General features: G+C 41.7%; 1 protein-coding gene across 8 annotated transcripts in view; it reads left to right on the top strand.

Annotated features, from left to right (window-relative positions):
* Window positions 1-23954, top strand: part of SSBP2 (single stranded DNA binding protein 2) — a 344236-nt gene that overhangs the window by 238737 nt on the left and 81545 nt on the right. For 5 of the 8 annotated variants that reach the window (XM_038765540.1, XM_038765543.1, XM_038765542.1 and 2 more), the window contains one exon: window positions 572-661. The exons of the other annotated variants lie outside the window; for them this stretch is intronic. In XM_038765540.1, coding sequence (XP_038621468.1) covers window positions 572-661 — 90 coding nt within the window. The remainder of the gene's footprint in view (window positions 1-571; window positions 662-23954) is intronic. 8 annotated transcript variants of the gene reach the window in all.

Below are 23954 nucleotides of genomic sequence, written 5' to 3'. Positions count from 1 at the left end.
ACAGCATGTGGCGAGTGCGGGGAGTGGGGGAAGGAGGGTCCAGAGAGGCCACGTTCTCCTCAATAGCTTCCAAGTGTGAATTATAGTCCCTTCCAGGGAAAACTTCTAAGACCGGGGTTCATAATTTTCCTTTTATATTTTTTGCACCGCTAGTAATGAGAATTAGAATTCTGATTTGCTAGAGAGTTCTATTCCCCATGGGTGGAAATCAGGAACACTCCTAACTAAACAACACTTCAGATGGCATTGTTTAAAAAAGGGCTTTAAGAAAATATTTAAATCGAGTGTCTGGTAAATTTGATGATAGCTGTAACTATGTGGGTATGTGACACTCTTCGATGCATATATGCATAGGTATACAGACACACACATAATGAAATGACGTCATAGCGCTATTGCAGTATCGTTCATTCAAAATGCAGTTATCTCACAATTAACTCTGTGGTGGGAAAAATGTAATTATGAGCTACTGGCCAGACATTTTCCTACCAAACTTATTTCTAGTTCATTAGTCTTTGGTTTTGTACCTTCAATGTAATGATTTAGGTTGTTTTTCCTTTGTTCTTTTCAGAGTGCTGCAGCAGCTCCCAGTCCAGTGCTAGGAAACATTCCCCCAGGAGATGGCATGCCAGTAGGTCCTGTACCACCAGGGTTCTTTCAGGTACACAGAGAAAAATTATGACTATAGGAATCTTAAGGCATAGATACTCCTGAGTAGCGTTGTTTGACGATTCATAGGAGGATAAGGCTGTTTTAAACCAGAGGGGAAAGCAGAAAAATGCAGGGGTGGCTCTCTAGTTGGATTCTCCTTGCTCCTATTTCCCCCAATTCCTCCTCCTATGTCTTCTGCTCACTTGCAGGGAAAGAGAAAGGAAGCGAAACGCAAATCAGTCGGTATCATTACCTGTTAGTAGCTCTGGTAAAGATTCGGAAGGGGTGAAGATTGAAACAATTGCTCAGATGAGATTTGGGGATTATCTGTGGGGTTGGTTTGTGCATGCTATCCCTGCTTCCCATTACTGTGAATATATAGGAATTGGCAGTGCTTTCTGAAGAAGGCAGGTTGTGTACTCTTAGGGATTCCAGGTCACTCTTGTGGCATAGAAAAGTTCACATCACTAGTTCCGAGGCCAAAAATCTTGGTGTCGTATGGAATATGATTTGGAAAAGTAAAAGCATTCTTAACGTCATGATTTTTACAATGTATTTATTACGGCAGGGGTTTCTACATCAATATTGAAATATATAAAAATTTTCCATAAGTTCATTCATTACAAGAATTGAAACAATTTGTTACATTTTTCCGTACTGAGTCATGTCATGAGTAGTATAAAATAATAATTCAAGGCACTTGGTGTACTTAATCACAAGAACATAGTTGCAAAAGTAGATCAATACTGTTCTATGTGTGAAATTAGAGACCTAAAGACAAAGTGATTTTCTCAAGTACAGCAGACTGAAATTCACAATTAGTACACAGAATTCCTTTTTCCGAGGTAAATAACAGACAATATCACCATGCTAGTTTATACAGTCTACTTGTAGTGTGTCTACAGGTTTTATTTTTTCTCTAGAGACAGAGTATACGCTGTTTGGTTAACTTTTCCTGGTATCCAAGGCCATACTTTGCCAGTGCATCCTAACCGCGTAGCAGCAGATAGACAGCTGGGTCAGAACTGTTGGGTTTTGCTCCCCTTTTCTACATTTCAGAGTTCACTGTAGGTGTTACGATTCTATTTATCACTTTCCTGTACTCTCCTCGCTTTTTTCCATTTAGGAGCTAATACAAATTGTGATTCTTCAGCAAGAGTAACTCTCTTGTATAGTTTGCAGTGGAGCACACACTTTCCCTGAATGACAGGAGAAGCTCCTGTCCGTCACATGTGGTCACTTGACAGAGACGTCATTGAAAAGGGCTTTACTCTTGGCTACATCTTACACCAGAATGCTGACACCCAGAAATGAGAGGATCTAGGAAATAAAATGCCCCCTGCGTTCCTTTCCCTCCAGTTTCTAGTGGCTCATTCCATAAACCCTCTGCCAAGACAGTGAAGGAGTCTAGGTTGGCTAAATTGTAAAACTCCTTGAGGGAATGGATCAGCATGGCTCAGTGGAAAGAGCCTGGACTTTGGAGTCAGAGGTCAGGGGTTCAAATCCCGGCTGCGCCATTTATCAGCTGTGTGACTTTGGACAAGTCGCTTCACTTTTCTGGGCCTCAGTTACCTCATCTGTAAAATGGAGATGAAGACTGTGATTCCCCCCGTGGGACAACCTGATCACCTTGTAACCTCCCCTGTGCTTAGAACAGTGCTTTGCACATAGTAAGCACTTAATAAATGCCATCATTATTATTATTATTATTATTAATTCTGTGTTCTGTATACAATACAATGTACTCATGCAAAGCTTTTATTGAGGTAGCAAATTTTATTAGTTTCACACTCTACAATCTAAGAAATTCAAATTTTAGTTTCTCTGCACATCAAACTCAGGAAATAAATATTTTTTATTAGCTGGCCCCTTAGATTATTCCTTTCTCATCTAGATAATATGTTACATTAGAATATGTATTGCACACTTACTATGTGCAGAGCACTGTACTTAGCACTTGGGAGAGTACAGTCAAGTTGTTAGACATGATCCCTGCCCTCACAGTTCTCACTTTTATTCTTCCAAAGTGCTGACACTGTTAATCTAATTTCATTCTTACTGTATCACTGTAAGATAGAGAAGCAGCGTGGCTCTGTGAAAGAGCACAAGCCTTGGGAGTCAGAGGTCGTGTGTTCTAATCCTGGCTCTGCCACTTGTCAACTGCGTGACTTTGGGCAAGTCACTTAACTTCTCTGCGCCTCAGCTCCCTCATCTGTAAAATGGGGATTAAGACTGTGAGCCCCCCGTGGGACAGCCTTATTACCCTGTACCCCCGCCCCCAGTGCTTAGGACAGTGCTTGGCACATGGTAAGCACTTTTACTCTATTTATTTTACTTGTACATATCTATTCTATTTATTTTATTTTGTTAATATGTTTTGTTTTCATCTTTGTCTCCCCCTTCTAGACTGTGAGCCCCCTGTTGGGTAGGGACCGTCTCTATGTGTTGCCAACTTGTACTTCCCAAGCGCTTAGTACAGTGCTCTGCACCCAGTAAGCGTTCAATAAATACGATTGATTGATTGATTGATTGATTAACAAATGCCATTAATTATTATAGGGAGAAATAAGATCTAGACCCCTAGGGGAAAATATCTCTCCTAGAAAGAGACAGTGAATCCTGTCTTTGGAGAAGGGCAGTTTCAACAGGGTCGAGTTATACATTTCTATGGTAAATCAATGCAAAAAGACCAACAAAGATGAGAAGCAACGTGGCGGAGTAAGAAGCAGTTTGCCTTAGTGGGTAGAGCACAGCATTGGGAGTCAGGTGATCCTGAACCCTGCCTGCCGTGTGACCTTGGGTGGGTCCTTTAACTTCTTTGTGACTGTTTTCTCATCTGTAAAACAGGGATTCAATATCTTTTCTCTATCTCCCACTTTGGACTGTGATCCCTGTGTGGGGCAGGGACTGTGTCCAATCTCACTCTCTTGAATCCACCCCAGCATTTAGCACAGGGCTTGGTGCATAATAACTCTTAGCAAAAGTACCGTAATTATCATCAATCAATCATGTTTATAGAGTGCTTACTGTATGCACACAGTACAGCAACTGTACTAAGTACTTGGGAGAGTACAGTATAACAGAGTGGATAGACAGTATCATTATTATTATTATTATTGTTATTGATCGTTATTACTGTGTGAAAGCCAGCTTGAGCCATATGTGGGAAAATATATTTAAATAGAAATCTTAATAGAAAATCTGTTTAAAATGCATAAAAATGAATTTGTGTTATTCATTATAGGACACTCAATAAATGTTAATTTTTTTGAAAATCAATTTGGGAATAGAATGAGAATTGCATGCAGACATATCTGGCATTACAGAATGTACTCATGCAAAGCTTTTATTGAGGTAGTAAATTTCATTAGTTTCACACCCTACAACCTAGGAAATTCAAATTTTAGTTTGTCTGTACAGCAAACTCAGGAAAAGGAGTGATGCCACAAGTACACAGATGACAGTTTTAACTTCAAATATAAGGGAAATATTTTGATATCTGATTGACAAGGAACCTGACACAGCAGTATTTTGTACAAAATAACATTAAAACCATTATCGAAAATAATGCTGCTCTGCACACAGTAAGCACTCAATAAATAGGATTGATTGATTGATTCAATAATATGACTGTAACCTAGAATTAAAACTATAGGCGAATGCCCCATATTTAATAGGACTATATATCTGAGTGTCATCCTTAAATTAATATATCGTGTATGCTAGAAAATATCATCATCATCAATCGTATTTATTGAGCGCTTACTATGTGCAGAGCACTGTACTAAGCGCTTGGGAAGTGCAAATTGGCAACATATAGAGACAGTCCCTACCGAACAGTGGGCTCACAGTCTAAAAGGGGGAGACAGAGAACAAAACCAAACATACTAACAAAATAAAATAAATAGAATAGATATGTACAAATAAAATAAATAAATAAATAAATAGAGTAATAAATATGTACAAACATATATACATATATACAGGTACTGTGGGGAAGGGAAGGAGGTAAGATGGGGGGATGGAGAGGGGGGTGGGGGGAGAGGAAGGAAGGGACTCAGTCTGGGAAGGCCTCCTGGAGGAGGTGGGCTCTCAGTAGGGCCTTGAAGGGAGGAAGAGAGCATCTTATCAATATCAATATTTATGTTAACTGTTTGTACTTGTTAACATGAAAAGAAATAGAGATTTGTTGTATCAGTATCTTTCATTTGATATCGTTCAACAGCATTATTTGAATAAGCCCCCAAATTATATTTTTGACAGAATATTAAAATGGTTTCAAACTTACAATAAGAGACTTCAGGCATAACTCACATAGATCCTGTAAAAGAGTGGCAGGGAGAATTGCCTGCGTTGGCAACACAGGCCTCCAGAGATCTCCTGGTGCCGCAAATCTGATGGTAAACAAGGAGCCATAGGAGCCCCAGGGACCAGTGCATCACTGACCCAGTTTGCCATCATTCTGTTTTTCCTTTGCCACCTCCGTGGGTGGTTCAGGCATCATGCCTGGGGCTGCCTGGATCCACTGGGCAGTTGTCCAGGGACCTTGTCTTGCCACTTCTGGGCTACTTCTGCATCCTGGCATAACAGGAGCAGCAGGGACCTGTGCGAACTCTTCCATTTTTCCTAGCACCCCTTCCAGTGCCTCTAATCAATCAATCAATCAGTCGTATTTATTGATTTACTACTTCTCTACTACTGCTTCTCTACTAGAGAAGCAGCATGGCTTAGTGGAAAGAGCCCGGGCTTGGGAGTCAAAGGTCGTGGGTTCTAATCCCAGCTCCGCCACTTGTCAGCTGTGTGACTTTGGCCAAGTCACTTAACTTCTCTGTGCCTCAGTTCCCTCATCTGTAAGACTGTGAGCCCCATGTGGGACAGCTTGATAACCTTGTTAGCTACCCCAGGCTTAGAACTGTGCTTGGCACATAGTAAGCGCTTAACAAAATGCCATCATTATTATTATTATTATCACTACTACTACTACTCTCCAAAGAGGAGTAGGCACAGCCTACACAGATTTGTTTCTTTCATATTACTGCTGAGCTGCGGTTCAGGAAGGTGCCGCCTTCCCTTGGGATCTCTTATTCATTCAGTCATATGTATTGAGCGCTTACTGTGTGCAGAGCACCTGAGCGCTTCTCTATTTGTAATAAGGTTTGAAAAGGTGTCGTGACTGAAGCAGCGTGACTCAGTGGAAAGAGCACGGGCTTTGGAGTCAGTGGTCGTGGGTTCAAATCCCGGCTCTGCCAATTGTCAGCTGTGTGACCTTGGGCAAGTCACTTAACTTCTCTGGGCCTCAGTTCCCTCATCTGTAAAAATGGGGGTTGACTGTGAGCCCCCCGTGGGACAACCTGATCACCTTGTAACCCCCCAGTGCTTAGAACAGTGCTTTGCACATAGTAAGTGCGTAATAAATCCCATCATTATTATTATTATTATTACTAGCGCATTTATACTGGACTGATGGACCAGTCTAGAGCAGGAGAGGAAGGACCGAGGGACGCGGGAGTCGGGGGAACTCAACTGATGATCTAGGAGAGTTAGCAGGGGGTGGTGGGGGGCCCTGACCTTGGCTTTCTCCCAGATCTTTGACAGAAGGGATTTGATTTGGTTAGATATTCTTCATGCATGTGCAGGATTGTCTGACAACCAACTAGCATCCTTGCCGCATTAATATAGTTAATGTAAAGACTTGTAAGAGCTAACTTAGAGTATGTAAATTGCCTCATGAAGTCTCGCTCAATTTCAGATAGGGCCTATAGGATGAACATTTGCCTGAGAACCAATGCAGTCCTTGCTACCTTTGGAATGGCAAAAGAAAATGAATAGTAACTCCATAGGACCGATTTTTTTTCTAGGTTTAACTAGGTTATGACTGTATTTCTGTAAAACACTCATAATAAAGTAAAGGGAAAGAATAATCTTTTTTGTGTCTTGAAAATTGAGCACACCTATGTAAATAGTGGTAATCTAGATTTATGAACCCAGTAATTTAAAGGTCAGATATGAACCAAGACTACTGTGCTCTCCGATTAGAAACCTACTGTAGTTTGTACAGTTTTAAAAATAGATCACTGTTTTGTTTATTAGCATTTTGGCAGACAGTAAACTCTTGTTTTTTCCTGTACCTTCCCCTCAACTCCTCAAAAAGGACCTTGCTCTGCGCACAGTAAGCGCTCAATAATTACGATTGAATGAATAAGAAAACAACTACTTGAATTCTGTTTCCATTTTATACGAAACATATAGCGGGTCTCTCTTTACAAGGTGCTCTAGCAGATAATATCAGTGTGTCTACTGGTAACTCATCTGGGAGATCCCGCTTAGAATTTAACCTGTTACAATCCGGCACCTTTGGAACTTCCAACTTGCATTTGCCATTATTTTTATGTTCATCCTAATGCAGATAATATTGTTACTCAACTTTAATACAACTCTTCAGATCCAATCACGCAAAAATGCATACAATTACAGAATTGTCATTTCGGCTTGAAAAGTTTTTTGCGTGTATCACATCCATAATGTTTCACGTAGAGCACATAATTGCTGACTGTCGTCTTCTGTGTTTAGAATACATGATTAATCAGAATTTCGCCATTATTGGTGGTAAATATGTTTTCATCATGTTGCAGTCGTATTTTGCACACAAGTGGAATTATAAAATGTTAAAAGCAATAAATGGCGTTACTGCTAAAGCTGTCTTGCCATCTAGTGGTAGTTGTTAGCTCGGTCCATTTGTTAGAAGATTTTGCTGGTGTGCTATTTTTAGTCCTGCTGTGCAATAGCAGTGCTGACCTAATGCTTTGGCAGAGTATTAATATGAGGAAGAAAGAATAAAAAAGAAGATTCCTTTCTTCTCCTTGGTAGTAAGCATAAATAACCTTCAGGTAGTGTGATAAACTAACAAAAGCAAAGAAATTTAAAGGCAAGGGTAGCAAATCTTGGATCTGTCAGAATCAAAGAGATCAAACAGCTCGAATCAGGAAGGAGAGCAATTTTCTTTAGCCACTATTAAATCTTATCAATATATATGCTTTATCCAAGATATAGTTGAAGTAAATATAGAGAAAAGATTTTGCTCCTTTCCTCTCCTGTTAAGCTAAGGCTCTGTTCAGATCCACTGCTTAAACCCAAGTAGTTTTTGACTTGCTAATCCATCCTCTTTATTATCTATACTGTTGCCTATTTGGCTTCAGTCAACGGCACCTACAGTTCAACAATGGCAGCATCCTGCTTAGTCATTGTCTTTTACTGTCCATCTTCAGGCTTTCCCCACTTTCATTGGTGTGCCTGTTTATTTATCCTTCCTGAATATGGTTGCTTCCGGAAATTAGTCACAGGAAATACTGTAAATGGGGAGAAAAACTCTCTTCCTCTAACCCGGGGGCTGCTTTTTTGATCATAGACAAAGGACCAAAGGATGGGCCATTATATTTCTCTAAATCTAACAGAGGTTTTCAGTTAAAGTGGGTCAGACTAGGCTGCATCTTATTTCCACAAATTCTCTTTTATAGCTAGGAATTCATCATTTTTTAAAGTAGGAAAATTGTAGTAATAATAATAATAATAATGGCATTTGTTAAGTGCTTACTGTGTGCCGAGCACTGTTCTAAGTGCTGGGGAAGATACAAGGTAATCAGGTTGTCCCACATTGGGGTCACAGTCTTAATCCCTATTTTACAGATGAGGTAACTGAGGCACAGAGAAGTCAAGTAGCCCAACTTGTACTTCCCAAGTGCTTAGTACAGTGCTCTGCACACAGTAAGTGCTCAATAAATATGATTGATGAAGTGACTTGCCCAAAGTCACACAGCAGACAAGTGGCAGAGGCAGGATTAGAATCCATGACCTCTGACTCCCAAGCCCGAGCTCTTTCCACTACGCATACTGCTTCTCTAGTAGTAGTAAAGTGTGGAGGTATTTTTGACAACAAAATAACTGCCCACAGATCCGAATTATGTGCTCAATTAAGTTAAAAACAAAGATTTTGAATAAAATTTGATATGGAAGATTTTTTTAAAAAAGTTTAGAAAGAAAGAACATTAGAAGTTTCAAATTTTGTCAGTATTCTTCCCCAAAACAGGAACAGAAGTGTTAGATAACTTCTAACTTCAATCATTCTGCCCTGAAAGATGGTTTTCATGCTGTCAGTTAGTAGAATACTTGAAACTTCTCCCCTTGAGTATCTAATAAACCTTGAAATAAAGAACCATGGAATCTTAAGCAGCCAGAGATTCAGGACCCAGGAAAGGGGGGAAGCACCATCCATCTTGGAATGCCCATTTGGATTGTTCTTCAGAAGGTTCACCTGTCTGTCATATTAAAGGTCTAACAATGTTGGAGCAGTCATTTTACACCCAGGTTCAATTGGGCTGTCAGTTCCATGCATAACAGCCAAGCTAAAGCTGTCTAAGATATTTACTGTGAAACAATGTAAAATAACCTCTTACCACATTCTGTGACTGAGTCTTTAACTGAAAAGCCACTGAAGCTTTTTAAAAAATATCCCTCATTCCAAGTCAAAGGGAAAACAGGAACGGAATCCCTGTTTTACAGATGAGGGAACTGAGCACAAGAAGTTAAGTGACTTACCCAAGGTCACACAGCAGACAAGTGGCAGATTCGGATCATACTTCGTAGTGTGATGCAGATGTAAGACTGTGAGCCCACTGTTGGGTAGGGACTGTCTCTATATGTTGCCAACTTGTACTTCCCAAGCGCTTAGTACAGTGCTCTGCACACAGTAAGTACTCAATAAATACGATTGATTGATTGATTGATGTAAGCTCATCCCCTAGGCTGTAAGCTCATTGTGGGCAGGGAATGTGTCTGCTATATTGTTGTGCTGTACTCTCCCAAGTGCCCTGAACACAATAAGTGCCCAATAAATATGACTGATATATTGATGTGATTAAAGCACCTCAAAATGACTGTTTAGTCACAGAAAACTAACAGGCACCAGATGATTTAGAGCATATTTACGTATATATTATTGACTAAAGAAGGGGAAAGCCATTTGGCATTCAGAAAAGAAAAGGAGGAGCCATATATTTTTCATTCAACCAAATTCTGGCTCTATTATTTGGGAAGTGACCCAGTGTGTCGTCTTCCCACATGTTGGGACTGGGGCCAGGATGGTAATCACATAGCACATGAGAACCAGCAGCTCACAGTCGGTCAATCAATCGATCAATAGTATTTATTGAGCACTTACTGTGTGCAGAGCACTGTACTAAGCGCTTGGGAGAGTGCAATGTAACAGACATTCCTTGCTTACAACGAGCTCACAGTCTAGAGGGGGTGCCAGACAATATGAATAAATAAATTACGGCCTGTACATAAGTGCTGAAGGACTGCGGGGGTCGGGGAATAAAGGGAGCAAATCAGGGTGATGCAGAAGGGAGTGGGAGAAAAGAAAATTCATTCAATCAGTCGTATTTATTGAGCGCTTACTGTGTGCAGAGCACTGTACTAAGCACTTGGGAAGTACAAGTTGGCAACATATAGAGACGGTCCCTGCCCAACAACGGGCTCACAGTCTAGAAGGAAATGAGGGTTTAATCAAGGAAGGCCTCTTGAAGGAGATGTGCCTTCAATAAGACTTTGCAGGTGGGGAGAGTAATTAATAATAATGGCATTTATTAAGCACTTACTATGTGCAAAGCACTGTTCTAAGCGCTGGCTTGTCTGTAGGATATTAAGAGGGAGAACGTTCCAGGCCAGAGGCAGGATGTGAGAGGTCAGCAGCAAGATGGATGAGGTCTAGGTACAGTGAAATGGGTAGCTTTAAAGGAGCGAAGTGTGCAGGCTGGTTTATAGTAGGAAATCAGGTCAGTAAGGTAGGAGATGGCAAGGAGATTGAACGCTTTAAAGCCAATGGTAAAGAGTTTGTGTTTGATGCGGAGGTGGATGGACAACTGGTAATGCCAACATGTCGATTCTTCATCTCCTCCCCTGTGTTCTTTGCATAATAAGCTTCTCGAGGACAAGAATTGGGTCTACCCACTGTACTGTACTAGCCCAACTGTTTAGTTTAGTGCTCTGCACAAAAAAGCACTCAGTAAATACCACTGATTGATGGATTGATAGTCCTGAATTTAGTTGTAGGAGGGAGAGTGTCCTAAAGGATTTCTTTTGCAGCTCAGGAAGCTAGAACCCTCTTGCGTGGATATAAGAATGTAGCTCAATAGTTCCGCAGTCGGAAATGAGGGAAGTTCAGCGTGCGGGGATGGGGACAGGAAAGCTACTAGAAACAAAGGAGATTGGATGGAGGGGACAGGGAGGGAAATACTGCCTTGGGGCAGGGCATATGTGAGCTGAGGTATATAAGCAAATAATTCAGGACATATGCAGCGTGGCTCAATGGAAAGAGCCCGGGCTTGGGAGTCAGAGGTCATGGGTTCTAATCCTGGCTCCGCCTTGTCAGCTGTGTGACTTTGGGCAAGTCACTTAACTTCTCTGTGCCTCAGTTCCCTCATCTGTAAAATGGGGATTAAGACTGTGAGCCCCACGTGGGACAACCTGATCACCTTGTATCCCCCCCAGTGCTTAGAACAGTGCATAGCGCAGAGTAAGTGCTTAACAATAGTAATAGTACTATTACTATTGAGAAGCAGCGTGGCTGAGTGGAAAAGAGCACAGGCTTTGGAATCAGAGGTCATGGGTTCAAATCCCTGCCCCGCCACTTGTCAGCTGTGTGACTTTGGGCAAGTCACTTCACTTCTCTGGGCCTCAGTTCCCTCGTTTGTAAAATGGGGATGAAGACTGTGAGCCCCACGTGGGACAGCCTCATCACTTTGTATCCCCCCAGCGCTTAGAACAGTGCTCTGCACATAGTAAGTGCTTAATAAATGCCATCATCATCATCATCATTAACAAATGCCATTATTATTATCATTATTATTATTATTATTATTATTATTATTTCCCTGGATTGCACATTGTCCTCAGTAATGTTTACTGATTGCATACTGAGTAAAGAGCATTGCACTTAAAATTTAGGTGGGGTGGTCGTAACCTGAAAAAAGCATAGACTAGAACATGATTTCTTTAAAACATTAGAGAAGCAGTGTGACTTAATGGGTAGAACATGGGCCTAGGAGTTAGAAGGACCTGGGTTCTAATCCCGGATCTACCATGTATCTGCCACGTGACCTTGGGCAAGTAACTAACTTTTCTGTGTCCTAACTACCTCATCTATAAACTGAGGATTAAGACTGTGAGCCCCATGTGGGACAGGGACTGTGTCCAAACTGGTTAACTTGTATCTATCCCAGGGCTTAGAACAATGGTTGGGAAATAATAAGCGCTTAAGAAGTACTATTATTATTATTATTATTATTACCTCCATGTTATATGAAAACTGGCTGTAAATTTTTGAGGGTTTGGGTAAGCACTCCCCACAGGCAGAGAGAGGCAAATGCTATGCCCAGGAGACTTCTGGGGTATTTTCTTTCTATCCCATCCCAACTAGGTTTATTTTATTCTGTGAACATTGGAGGAAATGACCAGCTGTTGCAGCTATGCTTGATATCAATCAATCAATGGTATTTATTGAGCTCTCACTGTGTGCGGAGCACTGTACTAAATGCTTGGGGGAGTATACTGCTGAGTTGGTAGACACGTTCTCTGCCCAGAAAAGCAGTCGCCTAGTGGGTAGAGCACGGCCCTGTGAGCCAGAGAGTCTGGGTTCGAATTCCGGTTCTACCACTTGTCTGCTGTGTGACCTTGCATAAGTCAATTAACTTGTCTGTGCATCAGTTCCTTCATCTGTAAAATGGGGATTCCATTCCTGTTCTCCCTCCTACTTAGACTGTGAGCCCCATGTGGGACAGGGACTGTATCTGACCTGATTAACTTGTATCAATCCCAATGCTTAGAACAGTGCTTGACGCATAGTACGTGCTTAACAAATACCATAAAAAAATGAAAATTTAAAAAATGAGCTCTTCTGTAAGTGCCCAAATATTGTATGTGGGCTAACTAGGTCAATATTCATTTATAGGTGCCTATTCCTAATGAAGAGAGAATTGGATTCATTAAAATGAATAGCTGAGGAGTTGATAATGATATAATCTGGCCTTAGCCTGGACTCAGAAATTGATAAAGACAACAGTTTTGATTCAGCCCACTATATATCTTTTTAAATTCAGGAGCATATTTCTTGCAAGTGTAAATTGTTATGTTCTTTTAGGGAAATATGATATATAAAACCAGATTTTACATTATTGCTTCATGGTGATTTTATATAAGCTCATTTTAATTAAGTGTTGATGGTGTTAGACTGTTTGGGGATGTATGGAGGATAAGCTAGATATTTATGCTTATCAGAAGAATCTGCAAGCACAAGTATATCATTTAGAGAGCCAAATTAGTTTACTATTAGTTAGAATTAAAATGTGTTAATCAAGAGTGCCTTATCCACTGAGTGACAGTGATGTATGATGAAGATATTCATGAAAAACAGAGGAAACGAGATACATTAAGACATATGAATTGTAAAGTAACTTTGGTGAAATTCATATGATGGGTAATTTATGCTTCAGTGCCGCACTTCTGTAGCACATGGAGCATCTCAATGAATTGTAAAAATAAAGCCGTACATATTTTTGCCATATTGCTGCAAAGGCAACAAAGTCACATTTTTCAATCAACATTTTAGCAAATCTCAACATTATTTAGTACTAGCATTCTAATAAGAAAAGAAAATGACATAAGAAAATTTGCACGTTATTATGAGTATAGAAACTGCAGTACTGTGACCTTAAAATGATTTTTTTTTTCTGCTTTGTTTGTGGTCTTCCCATTTCAAATCCCCATATAACAGCTATTTGGGAATCCTACTTTTTCTGCTTCTCTTCACAAATAACACCCAGAAAAAGTGTCTTATTGCAAATCTAGTTCAAGGTGTTTTAACTGTCTGTGTATCAGGGCCGCATTCATTCATTCATTCAATCGTATTTATTGAGCGCTTACTGTGTGCAGAGCACTGTACTAAGCACTTGGGAAGTACAAGTTGGCAACATATAGAGATGGTCCCTACCCAACAGTGGGCTCACAGTCTAGAAGAGGGAGACAGAGAACAAAATAAAACATATTAACAAAATAAAATAAATACGTACAAGTAATATGTAAAGCCGCATGGTGATCTTATCTTGCCATTTAATAAACTGCTGTCAAAGTCTTATGTAGAGCCTGTAGTAATACCAGGTCTTTCAAGATGGAGAAGGTTTGGCAGTAGAACTGCTCTATATTCCTTAAGTAGATGAGAAACTAGGAGCCACTAAAACTCTTGAGAGTTAGGGCACTGAGCTCCTTGTAGGCAGGGATCATGTCTACTAACTCTATTGTACTGTCTTCTCCCAAGCATCTGCCTCAGAGAATTACCCCAGAAAAGGAGGATTAAAGAAGTCAGTAGAGAGGAAGAAAGGTCACCCTGAGCAAACCAGGGTTGGCTAGCAGGAATCATGAGAAAAGCAAAAAATTAGTTAGAATGCTGATTGGTAGAGAGATGGCCCTGACATGGGGTAACAGAAGGACCAATTTCAGAGCCAGGAGCAGAGCCACTGGTGGAAGAATGATGCCCCCCTAGACTTTTGCCATCTGTTGGAGAGGTGCATGCATGTGACTGAAGACCCAGGACCAGTGTCACTGGGGAAAGGACTGGGTAACAGTGACCCTGAATCAGTGCCACATTTGAGAGACCTGCTGCCTTTGCAGATACCGGCTGCTGGGCCGGGGACATCTGTAAAGATTTCTCAAGAAAGTTCCTGGAGTCAGTTTTCACACCTTTCTTCCTTGAAGATGATGATAATAGTAACATTTTGGGAATCCGTGAGATTTTCAAAATATTCTGGATGCTGAGGAAGTCATTCCAAGCAACCACCACACTGGTCCAGCACTTCTATCCTTCCAGCTTGATTACTTCATCAACCTCCTGTTCTCCAGGCCCTCCCCATTCTGGTCCATACTGCACTTCACTCCCTGAACTACTTTTATAAAATATCAATTTACAAACGTCTCCCTATTCCTGTAAAAACTGCAATGATTGTTCTTTCCTCTTAGCGTCAAGCAGAAACTCCTGGCTTCAAAGCACTCCGTTAGCTGTTTCCCGCTTTTGTATCCATGCTGTTCTCCCACCACGCCCCAGGTTGTGCTTTTTTGTTCCTCCCAAGTTAGCCTAGTTCTGTACCTTGTTCTTTTCTCTTTTGCCCCCAACCCCTGGTTCACACATTCCCTCCTACCTGGAACTCACTCCCCCTTCACATCCAGCAGGAAACTGCTCTCCGCTTCTTCAGAGTCCTTCTGAAATTACATCTCCTCCAGAAGGCCTTCCTCAACTGATTTTAAATCTCTCCACCTTATATCCCTAGCTGCCTATTTCAGGACTTCCCCACCACCTGAGCACCTAAGTACTCACAACCCCCATTGCACTTATAAATATAGCTTTATACTCTTATTGTTTCCTCCTGTCGGTTAATTGTTGTAGCATCTGTCTCCCCTTCTAGACTGTAAGTTCCTTAAAGGCAAGGATCTTGTCTGGGAAGGGATCAACCACTTAGCACAATGCTCTTCAACAAGTAGGTACTCAGTAAATAATATTATTAATTGATTGGAAGAGCCTTTGTAGGCATCTGAGCACTTCATCCCCTCATGCTTATAGAACCCAGGTGAGTAGCTGTCAGGTCTGGGAGCTTTCCCATTTTTCCTGGTTCTAATGCCAATGTTGACCTCATCAAATAAAGGAGTTAAGGTTGATGTTTTCCCTTATTTCCAAAATACCTGTTCTTCTTCGGTGATGGGAGGAGTGTTAAGGACATCATTGAAGTGCTGTACACTTTTCAGGAATGTACAGAGGTCTTTGGCTTGGTTTTGGTCTTTTTCATTCAGTCATATTTATTGAGCTCTTACTGTGTGCAGAGCACTGTCTATTTAGCCTTGGGTCTCTTCAACTTTGGTATCCCACTATTTGTCAAGCACATTCCTTACCTAAGTCTGTTTACCACAGTGTAGCCTTTGATATAACATCCATTTACTTAGGATCATGGGGATCTATAAGATGTTATGAAGCTTTGCTTTATCTTCAAAAAGTTTTTATCATTTATTTTTAAAGTCATTCTCAAGCCACTCCTGGTGTTGTCTGCTCACAATGCCCACAGTCCTAATAGTTGCCTGTTAGACAGTATTTCAGAGGAATAACCCTTCCCTCCTCCATGTAAAAGGCAGGTGTTGTTTCATGTTCTGATAGTACCTGTATATATGGATGTACAATCAATCAATCAATCAATCAATCGTATTTATTGAGCGCTTACTATGTGCAGAGCACTGTACTAAGCGCTTGGGAAGTACAAATTGGCATCACATAGAGACAGTCCCTACCCAACAGTGGGCTCACAGTCTAAAAGGGGGAGACAGAGAACAGAACCAAACATACCAACAAAATAAAATAAGTAGGATAGAAATGTACAAGTAAAATAAATAAATAAATAGATAAATAGAGTAATAAATATGTACAACCATATATACATATATACAGGTGCTGTGGGGAAGGGAAGGAGGTAAGACGGGAGGATGGAGAGGGGGACGAGGGGGAGAGGAAAGAAGGGGCTCAGTCTGGGAAGGCCTCCTGGAGGAGGTGAGCTCTCAGCAGGGCCTTGAAGGGAGGAAGAGAGCTAGCTTGGCGGATGGGCAGAGGGAGGGCATTCCAGGCCCGGGGGAGGACGTGGGCCGGGGGTCGATGGCGGGACAGGCGAGAGCGAGGTACAGTGAGGAGATTAGTGGTGGAGGAGCGGAGGGTGCGGGCTGGGCAGTAGAAGGAGAGAAGGGAGGTGAGGTAAGAGGGGGCGAGGTGATGGAGAGCCTTGAAGCCCAGGGTGAGGAGTTTCTGCTTGATGCGCAGATTGATCGGTAGCCATTGGAGGTTTTTGAGGAGGGGAGTGATATGTCCAGAGCGTTTCTGGACAAAGATAATCCGGGCAGCAGCATGAAGTATGGATTGAAGTGGAGAGAGACGCGAGGATGGGAGATCAGAGAGAAGGCTAGTGCAGTAGTCCAGACGGGATAGGATGAGAGCTTGAATTAGCAGGGTAGCGGTTTGGATGGAGAGGAAAGGGCGGATCTTGGCAATGTTGCGGAGCTGAGACCGGCAGGTTTTGGTGACGGCTTGGATGTGAGGGGTGAATGAGAGAGCGGAGTCGAGGATGACACCAAGGTTGCGGGCTTGTGAGACGGGAAGGATGGTAGTGCCGTCAACAGAGATGGGAAAGTCAGGGAGAGGACAAGGTTTGGGAGGGAAGACAAGGAGCTCAGTCTTCGACATGTTGAGCTTTAGGTGGCGGGCGGACATCCAGATGGAGATGTCCTGAAGGCAGGAGGAGATGCGAGCCTGGAGGGAGGGGGAGAGAGCAGGGGCAGAGATGTAGATCTGGGTGTCATCAGCGTAGAGATGATAGTTGAAGCCGTGGGAGCGAATGAGGTCACCAAGGGAGTGAGTGTATATTGAGAACAGAAGGGGACCAAGCACTGAACCTTGGGGAACCCCCACAGTAAGAGGATGGGAGGGGGAGGAGGAGCCTGCAAAAGAGACTGAGAAAGAACGACCGGTTTATTACCCTATTTATTTTACTTGTACATATTTACTATTCTATGTATTTTGTTAATGATGTGCATTTAGCTTTAATTCTATTTATTCTGACGACTTGACACCTCTCCACAGTTTTGTTTTTTTGTCTGTCTCCCCCTTCTAGACTGTGAGCCCGTTGTTGGGTAGGGACTGTCTCTATATGTTGCCAACTTGTACTTCCCATGTGCTTTATACAGTGCTCTGCACACAGTAAGCACTCAGTAAATACGATTGAATGAATGAATGAATAGTAGTAGTCGTAACAATAATAATAATAATAGCAAGCACTTACTACATGCCAGGAACTGGGGTAGAAACAAGATAATCAGGTTGGACACAGTCCCTTTCCTACATAAGGCTCACAGGCTAAATAGGAGGGAGGAGGATTTATTCTGTCAAAATTTGATGTTCAGTAGTCCATAATGGATGATTTGGATGCCTCTAACCATTTCCTGGCATTATCATTAGTACAATATTGGAACAGATACAGTAGTGACCAGTCCAGCTTTCAAGGCCATGAATAGTAGCAGGGATGTGAGCTTCCTTTAGATCTTGTTTTTGGGCAGTAATATAGACAAAAAAGTTACCACCACACAGATCTTCACATACAGCTAACATATCTTCCCTTTATCTGGGAAACAGGATATTGTGTTTCAACAAAATGGACCCATCACAAGCTTGCTTCAGACATCCAATTGCCACCGTCACAGACAGATTACTGGCTCGGCTGGACCATTGGTCTGACCCAGTGAAGATATCTGTTAGGCTTTTATGCTGGTGCTTAAAAGCTGGTATTTAGCACATTCACCTAGAAAGTGGCGACAATTACTATTCAGTATTTTTTCCTGAGCGATGCAGCGGTTTTTCTCCACATATCAGTATTGCTCTCTGCACGTGCATTGAAATCTCCCATAGCAATGTATTCATCAGAGTTGGGCTCTGCTGGATTGAATCTGCCTAGAATCTCAATAGAATCTTTCTTTCCCCTCATTGGTGTCCACTGTGGTAAGGGGATATGTAGCATACCACTATAGCCTTTAACTTCTTCTGTTTTAGGAATAGTTGAGTGTCATTAGATGTTCTTTGGATGGTTTAGAATAAGCACTTGTCCAAGTCTGTGTCTGCTCATCTTCTCTCAGAGGAAAGAATATATCTGTAACTCTTCTTGATAGTGGGACATTGTTAGGAAGTCTTGCCTCTTTCAATGCAGCAGTGTCAAGTCTGGCTTGCTCACATGCTGTAATCCCTTTAGCCTCTCTGAGTGAGCACTATGGCCACTGTGTGGGGGGCACTCTACTAAAGGCTTGGAAAAGTACAACAGAAATACAAATTCCCCACCATCAAGGAGGTGACATTCTAGCAGTGGGGACAGACTTAAAGATATATTCCACTAAGGGAATCAGATCCCCTCGCTGTTTAGCACTCATGCAGTCCAGTGTGAGAGTGTCATTCAGCAGACTGTAATGCCGGTGAATGAAAGAAATTGATAAATTATGTGAGGACAAAAGGGAAATTGAGAGGTGGAGAGAATGCTCTGTTATTTCAATCCTTAATAACACTGAGTGCTGTGCCATCATGAAACTACACCATGCAGGAGTCCAAAAAAGTGTTAAGGAGAGGGGCAAGGGAAGAGTTAGGACTCACCCAGGGCTCTATGGGGGGCACTAACAAGCTTTTCTGTACTCTGAAGTCATTTAATACACACTCTTGGGGAGTAACTTGATCTCTGACTGTATTTGGTGATTATTATAAGCAGTTAATAATGTACCGTGCTTGCAATATCAGTTTCATAGTTTTCCCCCAACCTCCGAGGTCTCCTTTGAGACATCAAGAGGTGATTTAAAGTTGCACGGGAAACGCAATGCATCGAATAAGTCACAGAAGAATATGAAATTCACAAAGGAAAATGATTTATCTGGATTAAAATTGTCATGCTGGGTCAAATAAATAGGCAAATTGTTCATTTCTCTTGGTGTGTGAAATTTGGTGGGTATGCTGTCACTTCGGAAGGCAGGCATAAAATTCAAAATGACCTAATCAAATTGGATAAATAGTCAGTAGGGGCCAGTGCCGGGCTGAGTGTATAGGGTCTAAAAACAAATATTTCAAATTGAAAATAGAGAAGGGCTGGCTGTGTATAAGTATAGCAGAAAAAGGTTTGGGAGTCGTACTTAACCACAGTAGTACCATTATTGAAAAAGCAAACACCTTTCAGGGATGTTTAGAAAGCAGCATGGCTCAGCGGAAAGAGCACAGGTTTTGGAGTCAGAGGTCATGGGTTCTAATCCCAGCTCCGCCATCTGTCAGCTGTGTGTCTTTGGGCAAATCACATAACTTCTCTGTGCCTCAGTTACCTCATCTGTAAAATGGGGATTAAAATGGTGAGCCTCACCGTGGGACAACCTGATCACCCTGTGTCTCCCCCAGCGCTTAGAATAGTGCTTTGCACATAGTAAGTGCTTAACAAATACCATCATTATTATTATTACACGGCATGTAAGAATTAGAGAAGCAGCGTGGCTCAGTGGAAAGAGCACGGGCTTTGTAGTCAGAGGTCATGGGTTCAAATGCCGGCTCCGCCAATTGTCAGCTGTGTGACTTTGGGCAAGTCACTTCACTTCTCTGTGCCTCAGTTACCTCAGCTGTAAAATGGGGATTAAGACTGTGAGCCCCGCATGGGACAACCTGGTCACCTTGTAACCTCCCCAGCGCTTAGAACAGTGCTTTGCACATAGTAAGCGCTTAATAAATGTCATCATCATCATTAATCAAGAAGTAATGCTACGGTATGCTCTGCACTTGTTAGACCTTATTCTAGTATGTCCAGTTGGGTTACCATTTTGGGAAAAGGTCCAGAGGAGAACAAAAATTGAATAAAGGAATAGAAATGAAATCCTATGAGAAACGTTTAAAGGAACTGGAGTTGTTTAATTTAGGAAATAAATGGCTAAGATGTACTTTGATAACTTTTCTTGAGGGTATGAAGGATTTTTAGGGGGTTAATACTGACTATTCACCCTGACGATCAAACAAGAGGAGAGCGGGATGAAAATAAAGCAGAAGAGATGAGATTGCATGTTTACATAAACAACATCTTGACTATAGAAAATATACATTGGAATTGGCAACCAAGGAAAATTATGAAATCTCTATTTCTTAAGAAAATACTTAGGCAATTTATCATTCCCGAATGGTTTAGTCATCCACTTATGCGAAGGCAGGGTGCTGGACCAGATCATCTCTTCAAGACCTTTTCCAGCTGTAGTCTAAAGTTCTGTGAACAACCTGCAGATTTTAGTGGTTGGCGGGTGAAAAACTGGGGCTTCTGAATTGAAACCATTTCTAGTCTCTGTAGCATTAGAAATGAATTTTGTCTGAATCTGCATCGGTAGTGAGTCAGGCCATCAGTGGTAGTGAGCGATCCCTGGGTGCGAAGCTCTGTACTATTCACTTGGGAGAGTACAATAGAGTTTTGTTTTTGTTTTCTTCTTAAATGGTATTTGTTAGGTGTTTACCATGTGCCAGATACTATACCAAGTGCTGGGGTAGATAAAAGAAACTCAGGTTGGACACAATCCATGTCACACATGGGGCTCACAATCTTAATCCCCATTTTACAGATGATGTAATTGAGGTACAGAGAAGTTAAGTGACTTGCCCAAAGTCATGCAGCAGGCAAGCGGCAGAGCAGGGATTAGAACCCAGGTCCAGTAGACCATGCTGCTTGTCAGACATGGTCCATGGCCTATAGGAGCATTCAATCTTTTGGATAATTGAGTGCTTTCTTTATGCAGAGAGCACAGTGGTGAATGCTTGAGAGAGTACAATAGAGTCGTTATACGTTATTCATGCCCTTAAGAAGCTTCCAATCTAGTGGGAGAAGATAGCCATTAAAATAAATTGCAGATAGGGAAAACAACAAAATATAAGGGTGTGCGTGCAAAAGTGTGGTGGGGTGAGATGAATATCAAAGTGCTCTGGTTGTGGTGGATACAGGGAGTTTAAAGAGTGAGCAATTCCTGCCGTTAAAATTAGGAGCGTTTTCTACTTATCAGGTAGCTAAGGTTATGGGGTGACTGAGATACGCCAATTATGCTGACGTGAAATAACAAGAGATTTCACCTCATTGGAGAATGTTGTAAAGAAAGGAAGGCAATAGAAAAACCCAGATTTACATATATATGTCTGGGCCCAAAGAAAGGGACAAATAACAACTACCAATATAATGGTTCAGAATCATGCCAAAGGTCTGACGAGGCTGGCTCGGGCCATAGGCAAACATATGTGGAGTGATGCATCATGGCAGCATTGGCATCACCAAGTAATAGTAGCATTTATTGAGCACATACATGTTACAGGCACTATCCTAGATCCTTGGGAAGTTCAGAATAAAGAAGTGACACATTCCCTACCCTTAAAGAGCTAATACTGTATCAGGGAAAGACAGACATAAGAATATATAAGACTTGTAGGTTGGCTTGAGAGGAACAAAGTTATCAAGTTTCGAAGTAGCAGGTAAAGAGAGCAAATAGATAATGTGGGTTAGGTAGTAGACAACTGTGAAGTCAATTGTGAGGAGTTTTTCTTTGATGTACAGAGACACAGGAAGCCAGCGGAGGGATTTGAGGAGATTAGCCATATTGGCCGAAGGATGCTTCAGGAAGATCCATGCAGTAGCAAACCCTCTGTGGGGCCGTAGTGAAGCCTTTGGATGAGGAGTGGGGTAAAAAATGCAAATACTATTTGAGCAAAATCAAGAGTGGAATATAGCTAAAGGCGGCAGCTGAAATGAGTATCCATTCAAACTGGGTGTTTGGTAAACAGTAGCCAAATGATGATGATGATGGCATTTATTAAGCAGTTACTATGTGCAAAACACTGTTCTAAGCGCTGAGGAGGTTACCAGGTGATCAGGTTGTCCCATGGGGGTCTCACAGTCTTAATCCCCATTTTACAGATGAGGTAACTGAGGCCCAGAGAAGTGAAGTGACTTTCCCAAAGCCACACAGCTGACAGTTGGCGGAGCTGGGATTTGAACCCATGACCTCTGACTCCAAAGCCCGGGATCTTTCCACTGAGCCACGCTGCTTCTCCAAATGCCAAATGCCAGGAGTCATCGCAATGAGTGTTGAAAACATCGGTCTAATTTTTTTTCATTTTTTAATAGCTTTGGGCATCTGCACCAAGGACACTGTGTGCAGTTCTAACTCATACATCTTAGGAAGATCATCACAAAGCTTGGAAACAAAAAGGATGAGGGAATTGAAGCAACTTCTGATATGGATAAGGTGAAAAGATTAGACCACTTCGGTCTGGAAAGATAAGGGAGAGAACATGTTTGAAGCCTGTATTCATTGTGGGCAGGGAATGTGTCTACCACCTCTGTTACAATTATCCAAATGCTTAGTATAGTGCTCTTAGGGTATGTAGTGCTCTTAGTATAATATAATGTAAGCACTCAATAATACAATTGATTAGTTGGTTGATAATAATAATAATATTATTATCCCGCCTCCGCCACATGTCTGCTGTGTAACCTTGGGCAAGTCACTTAACTTCTCGGAGCCTCAGTTATCTCATCTGTAAAATGGGGATTATGACTGTGAGCCCCACGCAGAATCATCTTGTATCTCCCCAGTGCTTAGAACAGTGCTTTGCACATAGTAAGTGCTTAATAAATGCCATTATTATTATTATTAATAATAATAATAATTGTGGTATTTGTTAAGATTTCACTATTGGTTCAGTGGAAAGAGCACGGGCTTTGGAGTCAGAGGTCATGGGTTCAAGTCCCGGCTCCGCCAATTGTCAGCTGTGTGACTTTGGGCAAGTCACTTCACTTCTCTGTGTCTCAGTTACCTCACCTGTAAAATGGGAATTAAGACTGTGAGCCCCCCATGGGACAACCTGATCACCTTGGAACCTCCCCAGCACTTAGAACAGTGCTTTGCACATAGTAAGCGCTTAATAAATGTCATTATTATTATTATTATTATTATTTTATGTGTGAGGCACTGTACTAAGCCTGGGGTGGATATAAGCAAATTGGGGTGGACATAGTGCCTGTCCCATACGGTGCAATCCTCATGAGGTAACGAGGCACAGAAAAGTGGTGACTTGCCCAAGGACACACAGAAGACAGGTGGTTGGAGCTGAGATTAGAACGCAAGACTTGTACTTCCCAAGTGCTTAGTACAGTGCTCTGCACACAGTAAGCGCTCAATAAATGTGATTGATTGATTGATGACCTTCTGAGTCCCAGGCCAGTGCTCTATTCACTATGCCATGCTGCAGATCACAAAGGGTGTAGACAGTGAGGAATTGTTTACCACCATATCAGTTCTAGAGTGCCTCTGTTGAAACAGAAAAGTAATAGATTCAAATGTAACGAAAGTAGGTACTTCAACAGAGAAGGCAAGAATAATTTATTGTCAAAGGATGTTATATGGGCAAAAAATTACAAATGGATTCAAGAACTTTAAGCTTCTACACAATAGGTCATAATAAATTTTTGAAAGAAAGATTAGGAATGATAAAAAGTGAATGCCTAATCATAATGATAGATGTCAGAAGACAATTCTTACACTCTACCTCCAAGCATATTTTGGGACAGCCATTGGTGATAGGTTGTTCTGAATGGAACATTGAGCTGATTTCAGTACATCTAGTTCTCATATAACAC

This window comes from Tachyglossus aculeatus, chromosome 23 (genome assembly GCF_015852505.1).
Source record: "Tachyglossus aculeatus isolate mTacAcu1 chromosome 23, mTacAcu1.pri, whole genome shotgun sequence".
Lineage (NCBI taxonomy): Eukaryota > Metazoa > Chordata > Mammalia > Monotremata > Tachyglossidae > Tachyglossus > Tachyglossus aculeatus.
Note: the sequence above shows the minus strand (reverse complement) of the source record. Positions and strands in the feature narration are given on the sequence as shown.